Here is a 9,765-nt window from a genome sequence, read left to right as displayed (position 1 = left end):
GGGGACACCAGGAGCTATACCATGACAATGTTCAGCAGTCATATAGAGATGCATCTGTGACATGAAGGGAGACCTGCCTGCAGCACCATGTGATGAGCCATTCTGGAAGTTCCAGACATGATGCCCTTTAGAACACATTCTGAAGGGCCCATGGTAGCTCTCAGTGACAGTGGTACTTACCTTGTGTGTAAGTGAACCTCTTCAGGGACATCCTGTGGCTCTCCTAGTCTGAAAGTCTGCAGATAGCAGAGCCACTTTCCCCAGAGAGCCCAGAGACAGACTACAAAACACCGTCCTAAGAGCAATGACACCCTCCTCCTACTTATGGGGAAATTCCTATGATAAAGGCACTCCCAACACTTCTTCCTTTATGATCTCAACAAACACTGGGAGACGGACTACTTCGAAGAAATGGCCCGGGTGGTCAGTCCCGTTTCTCAGACATAGACAACCAAGTTCTCCAGAGGCTTCTGGTGCTTGCTAAGGACAAAGACACATGGATGATGTGGGTCTCATGGCATCAAGTTCAGGGCATTCCCTAAAGTATCCAGACTCCATTCAAGGGGGCCCTGGCATCTATTAGCATCTCAAATCCTCCCAGAATAACTCTGTATACCATCCATTGCAACATCCTACTTTGCTACTGCCTTTACTTTACTGCACAGTAAAGACTTTTTTCTTCCCACTCTGGTTCCCTGGGCAACTGTGCAATATAAACATCTTCCACAGCAGTTCATGGGGTGGCCAGACAATGCTGCCACTGTTCCTCATTGGAAGCTGCCTTCAGAGCCCACGCCCTCCCCATTAAGCAGCACCACGGTGGGGTAATAGTGTGATTTCAAATTTAAAAGCACGGAGAGCTTGAGCACTGCCCTTAACCACCAGAGCTGAGCTTTGCCCTAGACTTCAGTCTATTCCCACATGCTGGAATGTTTTAGACACTGAGCACATGCTGCTGCAGGCTCCAGGGAACACTCAAGATGTTCCAGAAAGTTCAGCAACAATAGGCCCTCTAAAGGGAACACTCCCAGAAAAGACCCCTCAGAAAGACAGTACAGTGGCAGTCCTGGTAACAGTGGTGGCGTGCATGTGCTGTCAGTGTCTAATTTAATCTTTAGAAGGGTCCCCTGCAGTAGGCTGTCAACCTTTCTGCTTCAACACAAATATGACCCATGGTCACACAGGTGCGATGCCCTTATACCACAAAGGGCAGGGATTTTAGAGGATCCTAGAACCTATGCTATGCACAACTAGCTCCTCCCTGGAGTAGTCACTGCCTCTGAGGTTGGTCTGCTAGGGATACTACCCAAGCCTCAGTTTGGGCCATTCTGTATCAGTCTGACTTTCCCTGTTTTATGTACATGCAGTATATGAGGTGAACATGGGTTCATTGTTGAGATATCCAAGTTAGAATTTCTAATCCAGCTACTGCCCTTCCCTGGCTCCGGAGTGACTTCCTGCTGTACGCAGCTAGGGTTCAAGGGCACAGAGCCCAAACTTGAAACTTACCTTTGTGTCTTCTTGTCTCCCAACAGGGTCAGTTGGGACAGAAGAAAGTAATGAATATTTAATCCAAGAATCCACCTTTTTCCTTTTTTTTATTATATTATTACATTATATATGAGAGTTTCATGATGACATTTTCACACATGTATAAAGTGTAGTTTGATCATATTCACCCTCATACCCTCTTTGGTCCCACTCCCACGGATCTCTTCCCTACTAGATTCTTTTCTAAATACCATCTCTCTCTCTCTCTCTCTCTCTCTCTCTCTCTCTCTCTCTCTCTCTCTCTCTCTCTCTCTCTCTCTCTCCCAAAGAGTTTCATTAAGGTTCTTACAGGAGTGTGGGGTCACTTAGCCACTAGAGGAAGTGTCTCTCCCTCCCTGGAAACCACCAATCGCCCTCAGCTCCTCAGGGAGGAGCAGTATCATGAGCTCCTCTCCCCCACCACGCCAGAATGGTGCCAGGCCCCATCTTGTGTGGTCTAGATAAGGCAATCATAGCTACCGTCCGTTCATGAGGACAGCGGCCATGTCACTCTCAGAAGACAGACTCCCCAACACTCCTCTCCTTCTCCCAGCTTTTACATTCTTTCCACCACTTTTGCTACAGAGTCCCATGAGACTTGGAGAGGGTGATACAGATGTCCTGTCTATGGATGAACATCCAACACTTACTTATTCTCAGCACTTGGACCAGTTACGAGTCTCTGAAAGGTAACTGCTGACCGCTACAGAGAGATGCTTCTCTGATCATAGCGGAGAGCAGCACTAATCTATGGGTATACACATAAATAAACAGAAAACGGCTTTATGGGCACAGCTTCTCTGTCTAGCAAAGTAACAGTCGAAGGCCTCACTTGGCTATGACCTCTCTAGCCATGAGCTGCTGGCCAGGTTTACAGTACCAGGAGCAGGTCTCCAATCCAATTAGGAAGTAGTTGGTTTTACCCTAACAGATGCGCCACTGCTGCACCAGAGGTTACGCCTTGCCTGGCATTGGTAGTGCCGAATGCAAGGTCTACAGCTGAGTAAGACTGTTCTCCTCTAGCAGCCTGCAGAGAACCTTCTGGCACGATGGAATCTGGCAAGCAGAGAGGATGCATCCAGTTCAGTTCCATCTTGATTATTTTTTCTATGTGATGCAATTAAATTGTATGGTGCCTTCTGTAACAGAGTCTTACTCTCTAGTTCTGGTGGGCAACTAAGAGCATCGGCAACAGCCAACATTGTTTTGGAAGCCTCAGGAGCATCCCTGACCAACAACTTATAAGGAGGTAGCCCATCCCTGGCCATGGGGTTTAACGACTCATTGTTAAGTAGTAATTTCAAGACTCTTTAAAAACCTGCACTCTTGAAAACCACCCCAGGGAGTAGGCTCAGCTCCTATGTGTTGTTTTCTCTTCACACAGACAGAACTGTGGAAGAAGGAAACCAGGTAAGAAGAGAGAGTGCCAAGAGGAGGACCAGAATTCCATCCCACAGAATAAACCCCGAGTCTTCACCTCCAGACCTTCTGCCATGACCGTGGGCTTTAAACCACTCCACTACCTCCTGCAGGTCAAATGCCTGCGGCTCATAGCCTAGCTCTTTCCTGGCTTTCTGTAAGCTGAAATAATGTGTGACGCCAGTCTTATAAACCTCAGTGCGGGTGAGAAAAGGCTGGAAGTTGTAGAGCCTCCCCAGAATGAAGTGGGTCATCTCCACTAGGAAAGCAAAGCAGTAGATGAGAGTGAGTGGCAGGCGGAGGGATGGGAACGTGTAGCCCAGGCCCTCAACCAGGGGCCGAAAGAATTCAAAATTATTCACAGGTCTGCCATCTGAGATGAAGTAGGGCTGCCCAGAGGCCACGTGGCCCTTATCAGCTTTTAGAGCCTCGGAGGCCAGAATGTGAGCCTTTGCCAGGTTATCCACATGGACAAACTCAACCAGGCTGTTGGGATCCCCGTACACGAATCTGAACAGACCCCTCTCAATATAACTCACTATCCTGGGAAGGTGCCTTTGTTCTCCGGCCCCATAGATGCCAGCGGGCCTTAGTGCGCAGGTTCTAAGGACGCCATGGCCTTGCTTGAAGGCCAAGCCATTGGCTTCCAGCACCTTCTTCTCTGCAATGGATTTGGTCCGGGAGTAGTGATCCGGGTGCAGGTGAAGAGGCAGGTAAGGCAGAGACTCGTCCCCATTTCTGATGACTTGACCTCCAAAGATGACATTGAACGTGCTTGTGTAGACTAACCTGGGCACACCTCTCTCCAGGCAGGTCTGGAGGACGTTGTTTGTGCCGCCCACATTGACCTCTTCAATCAGGGTTTTGTTCAGTTGCTCCCTCCCAGACATACCATAAGAGGCGATGTGAAACACACACGCAATGTCAGTGTCCTGGAAGGCTGTCTGCACGTCAGAGAGGCAGCGGATGTCTCCACGGATGAACGTGATTCCCTCTGGAACGTTCTGGGCAGGTTGGCTGATGTCAAACAGAATCACGTGGACTCCTTTCTGGTTCAGAGCACAGCCGAGGCTGAGGTGAGAAAGATCAGCGTTAGATCAGGCCACCCTCCAGCTGTGTCCAGGGAAAGTGTATGAAATAACTTGCCATAAGGTAGGGCTTACCCAAGTCTTGTTAACTCATCCTGAGTCACTTACCTTATGTATTCATTGCTGCAGGTCTTATTTACATTTTGAAACAAACAAACAAACAAACAACAACAACAACAAACCCCTACAGGAATCCTCTCAACAATGTAAATGACAGTGACGTCTCTGTGACAGAATGCTTACTATGGTGTTAATGTGAAACATTGCCCAGAGGCTCAGGTCACTGAGCACTGGGTCCCTAGCTGGTGGTGCTGTTTTGGAAGTTTATAGAACCTTAAGAGTTGGAGCCTTGCTGGAGGAAGTGGGCCACCAGAGGCGGGCCTTGCATATGATGGACAGACCCAGCTTCCTGTTGGTTTTCTGCTTTCGGGTTTCAGGGACACCCGAGCAGCTGCCTCCCACTCCTCTGTCATGTCCTCCCCTCGAGAGGGTGTGTGTCCCTTTAAACCACGAGTCCAGCTAAATGTTCCCTCGTTAAACTGGTTCTTGTTAGGTGTTTGGTCACAGTGATGAGAAAAGAAATGAATACAGCTTTAAAAAATTATCTTTGGTGAAATGAATAATCATCAGGCCCCAATTTACAGGTTTTGAAAATAATTTTTTTTTCTTGAAGTGGAATAAATCTGTGCTTTTTCAATTTTCAAGTCTGAGCAGTGAACACCAGAGTTCACTTATATTTTAGCACTATACAAACATGTCAAAGCCCGTGAAAATTGAAAACCATCCAGTAAAATAATTCCATGAGGATATTTTGTAGATGAACTGACCGGAAGCCAAAATATCCGCCTCCTCCCGTTATGAGGACGGTTTCCTCTGGGAATCTTGTGGAGTCCATCCGAGACAGCAAAGGGACAACCAGACCTGCAAGAGGAGGCCACAACATTATGACCCCGTATGAATATGTTTCACCTTCGTTCTGAGCTAATGAGAAGAAAAAGGTGGCTGGCCTGCTACTCAGTGGTAGCACACGTATCCAGCATGTGTGAATCTCTGGTTCTGTGGCCAGCACTGAGAACCCCAAACCAAACAACAGAGACACTTTGAGACATGTGACTCCAGTCACACCCCTGCTATTTTAGCTACACCCTTCACTTGTTGGCCTCCAGTTCCTGCCTATGAAATGTAATCATAGACACATCTTCCTTGCCTACCTGACAAAGTCAATGTTAAGGTTAAAGAAATAGAGTGTGGGGGATCTTTCAAAACCACAAAGCACCTTTTCAGTATAAGGCATTACTGCTGATTTTTGGAACTGATTGAGCCTTTGGAAAGAGTTCATTTAAAACTGGATGAGGAAAGGGTTTCCTCCTGGCACCAGAAAAGCCAAGATAGAACTCTGCAGAAACTTCTGGTGTCTGCAGTGCACTTTGCTTGATATTGTTTTATTAACTCCATCCTTAAAAGCAGAGAGAAAAGTTCCTTTCTGTAGCTAATCATGCGCTCCACCCTAGACAGCTTTCAAGTGCTTCAAGGGAGAGCACTCGGTGCATTTGACAGGGCTGGGGTGGGTGTCTTGCTTCTGTCTCCCTCTCATCTGTTTACTCTCGTGCAGATTTGTCTCACGGCCCAGTACTACTTTATCTCAAGAACATAACAAAAATGGGCTAGAAATCTTATTCCACATAGGAGAGAAATGGACCCAGGGGCACACATGTCTCCCAAGGCGTGGGAACACACACATTCATCTCCCAGGTGTGGGAACACACATATTCATCTCCCAGGCATGGGAACACACACATTCATCCTCCCCAGGTCTCTTTCCCTTCCTCCCCCTCTTTCCCTCAATGGAGATATTTGGATATGGTTAGACAGGTAGTCTGCAAGTAACAAAGAGTTCAACCACCGCCCCTTCCCAGCCAGGTGCCCATGACTTTGACCACTGCATACACAGATGATTTGGAACAAGGAAGAGCATGATCCAGATGCTGGTGGAACAGTATGGGCTGGGGTGACACAGGATGAAGGACACATGTACAAAGAGCTATGTGACATCAGTGTGAGTGCACAGGCCAAAATAATAATAATACTAATAACACAAGGTTGTAGGGAGCAGCCAGGGACACAGGGCGGGTGCCTTAGCCTTGAGATGGATTTGTGAGCTTGGCTGAGACACTCTGCTTTCTCTAAACCTCACTTTCCTGTAAGCTGTGTGCTGTTCTATTTCCGGATGTCTCCATGCTTCTAGAAAAGCAGCAGCATACAGCAGAGAGAGTGAGCACAAAGAGAGATACACTGTGGCACTTACCACTGGTGTCACACAGCCCACCGGGCACATTATGAGCAACCACATGAGCTACCAAACAAACAAACAAACAAACAAACAAAAAAGCACCGTTATCACCCCGTTTTCCAGCCGAGAGTAAATAACTCTCCTGTGCACACCCAATGGAGAGTGGACACCATGAGCCCATGCTCTTAACCCCTGAAACATGGCCTTTGAGGAAAGAGAAGGGTGTCTGGGTTCTCTTTAGTTCTGTGACTTTAAATCAGTGGATTGCTCTGAGCCTGTGGTTTCATCCAAACAGTTGAGTTGAGGACATGCTCACAAGCTTACAAAGACAAGAAGGGATAATGTAGACAGAACCCCCCAAACACACCACATGGTGTGGTCACCCCATAGATGCTATTTCTTGTTCTCTTCCTCCCCAGCTCTGACGTGTGTCAATACGTCCTCTACAGCCATGATTAGAGCTCTCAAGACACAGGGTTACAGAGGTCAACATGTTCTAGAAATCTGTACACTGTGTCTCTAGCCAGTGAGGCTAACCAGATCACTCACAAAGAGTCACAACTGTAGATAAGGATCACCAGCAGTTTCAGAGGTATGAGGATACAAGGAACAGAGGCAAGAACCATTCAGAGAACTGGACAAAACGGTGCAGAGGATGGCAGCTGGGTTCCACGAAGCAAGTGCCACCATTATGTTACAAGGAAATTTGTGAAGACCAAGGCATGAACGAGCACCTCTTTAATATACCAAATGCTGACCTTATAACAGTATATGTATATGTGTGCACACACACACATATATGTATTTGTTTATTTTTATTTTATGTATATGAGAGTTTTATCTGTATGTATTCATGTGTGCCATGTGCATGAAGTACCTGTGGGGGTTAGAAGAAGGTGTCAGATGCCCTTGGACAGGAATTAAGACAGCTATAAGCAGCCATGTGGGTGCTGGGTTTCTAATCTGGGTGGTCCTCTGGAAGAGCAGAAAGTGGTCTTAACCAATGAGCCATTTTCTCTCTCACAGTGCTTGGGTTAGAACACAGCTCTCACATGTGCAAGGCACATGCTCTACCACTGAGTCACATCCCCATATTGTTTTGTGAAAACAGAATGCTCACACTTGGAACTGGAGTGGCCACGACAGCAAATGTCCTGAATTCTGTTGTGTAACACCCTTCCATGACTTTAATCCCTCATGCTGGGGACTATTGACTGATGTTTCCAGACTTCCGACCTTCACCTCCATGACCTGTCTCCAATGCCTGCTCTTCTGCCATCCACTCTCTGCACTTCAGCCCCGTGGATCTTCTCTTCTTCCCAGCAACATGCCAGGCTCCCTGGTACACCGTCCACAGCACAGTGTGACACATGGATGGCATCTGCAGGTCCTGGCCAGGTGTCGCTTCCTCAGCAGTAAAGTCTTCCTCAGAGAGGTTTCTGCTCCCCCATCCCAGCTCTCCTTATTTTACAGCTGCTCTGCCTTCTTCATGGCTAACCATGTGCCTTTAAATCATCCCCCTCCTTCCCTAGGATGAGAATTTCACCAGAAAGGGGCCCTTCCTTTTCCACCGGGGTACTCCTTCACTGAACTCAGAAATGGACAGATTCCCAATAAATATTTGCTAAACTTCTGGATGCTTCTTAACAACACAAAACATAGCCAGTTTAGTAAAACTGTGACAGACACAAAGGAGCAGGGCCCCAAGGGGTTGAGTAGTCATTGTGGTCCATGCTGTTTAATGCTACCATTTTAACTTCCTAAAAAAAATGCTGAGTTACAGAATGGGACAGATGCCAGGCCCAGTAACATAGGGCTCTGGCACCAAGGCACTTACTGTGGGAACAGAGACTTCTGCCAGCGTCGAAAGAACAAGATAAGTACCTGAGACTTCTCAAGAGGAGAGCTGTGTTCTGGCTCACAGCTGCTGCAGGAGTGTGGCCAGTTGGCTCTGTGGTTTTAGAGCCTATGATGGGGCAGCACATAATGCTGGGGAGTGCAGGAGCAAAGCAAGAGAGGCCGAGGCTGTGCACTTCCTTAAAGGGTACACCCTCAATGACCTAAAGTCCTCCCTCTGGGTCCCACCTCCCAAAGGTGCCACCACATTCCCACCATGGTGCCGGGGGGGGGGGGGGGGGCGGAACTTAGATCAGACGAGACACTGAAGATGCAAGTCATAGTACAAGACCAAAGGTGAGACAAAAATCACTTTTCTGAGTGACATGCAGATTCCATGCAGGGACATGGAAGATGATGGCTGATTCTGACTGATCAAGGGACACTTCCTGGAAGAGGGAGCTCAGAGCTGAGTTTGGACCACAGGAGGACTCAGGAAGACTGATGAAAAGTGGAGGGCTGTCACAGGCTTGGGGCACATCACATCTAAATGGAAGTCTATGTGGAAGGCTAGGCTGGATGAGTGCTGTGTGGGTCCACAGTCGCTGGGATGTAACCCAAGGCCATCATGTGCAGATACGCTTGTGAGGGAAGGAGGATAGTTGGAATTGGCAGAGAGAAAGCCTTGAGGCCCCTTCTGGGAACTCTGAACTCCATACCATAGATAACAGGAAACTTTTGGTTTACGGAAGGAACTGCCAGAGCAGCCATGTTTTCTGATGAAGAGTGGGCTTCCACTAGGGAAGGGAGAGGCTTGAACAGGATCCAGGTAAGAAGTGATGAGGGGCTACATGGGAGGGATGTTGGTGAGGGCTAAGGGCCAGCATACTCAGCTGGAACCAAGGAGAGGGGGTGGAAAGACATGGAGGCCACAGCAGGTAGCATCTAGGAGAAGCTGGAGGCGGAAATCACCCTTGCAAGAAGACCTGTGACTATGGGGGCTGTTGAGATGCTCAGCTGGTAAAGTGCTGGCCTTTTGAGCACAAGAGTCTGAGTTTACACACAGATCCCATGTGAAAACATAGCTGGGCATCATGGCATGCACTTGCAATGCCCAGGCTGGGAGGTGGAGTGAGGCAGATCTGTGGGGCTCTCTAGTCAGCCAGCCTAGCCTGACTGAAGAGCTCTAGAGCCTGGTGAGAGATCCTGCCTTAAAATGTCATTGTGAATGGTATCTGAAGAATGATATCCATGGTTATCCTCTGACAGGCAGGCAAGCAGATCTCTCTCTCTCTCTCTCTCTCTCTCTCTCTCTCTCTCTCTCTCACACACACACACACACACACACACACACACACACACACATCATGACTAACAAGATGACAGATAACAGAGTTCAAACTATTTTAAATATCCCCAAAGAATACCACTGCAAGGGACCCCAAGCGTGGATAAGGCCTCTAAGAGTCCAATAAAAAACTTGTGACAGAAATATTTGGAATTGTTCTTTGCTTTTATAACCATCCATCCCAGGGGTCAGGAACGTCCAGTCATGAGTGCCACAGAAACTAGCCAAGCCTATTGATACTACTCCTTATTATC

The 9,765-nt window shown here is 47.8% G+C and overlaps 1 protein-coding gene across 1 annotated transcript; it reads right to left on the bottom strand.

The window, feature by feature from the left end:
* Positions 1-2,843: 2,843 nt before the first annotated feature.
* Positions 2,844-4,952, bottom strand: Sdr42e1 (short chain dehydrogenase/reductase family 42E, member 1). Its single transcript, XM_059262536.1, has 2 exons — positions 4,865-4,952; positions 2,844-4,020 (listed from the first exon to the last, which is right to left on the bottom strand). Exons 1-2 carry the CDS (start codon positions 4,930-4,932, stop codon positions 2,907-2,909), a joined length of 1,182 nt encoding a protein of 393 aa, XP_059118519.1. The 5' UTR covers positions 4,933-4,952; the 3' UTR covers positions 2,844-2,906.
* Positions 4,953-9,765: the final 4,813 nt, after the last annotated feature.

This window comes from Peromyscus eremicus, chromosome 5, assembly GCF_949786415.1.
Source record: "Peromyscus eremicus chromosome 5, PerEre_H2_v1, whole genome shotgun sequence".
Classification (NCBI taxonomy): Eukaryota; Metazoa; Chordata; class Mammalia; order Rodentia; family Cricetidae; genus Peromyscus; species Peromyscus eremicus.
Note: the sequence above shows the minus strand (reverse complement) of the source record. Positions and strands in the feature narration are given on the sequence as shown.

What these genes read in the sequence shown, in the direction of transcription:
- Sdr42e1 (XM_059262536.1), bottom strand. Translation starts at nt 4,932, where the DNA reads ATGGACTCCACAAGATTCCCAGAGGAAACCGTCCTCATAACGGGAGGA. An exon ending in GGCGGATATTTTGGCTTCCG is followed by an intron (nt 4,021 to 4,864) that starts GTCAGTTCATCT and finishes TTCTCACCTCAG; the next exon opens with CCTCGGCTGTGCTCTGAACC.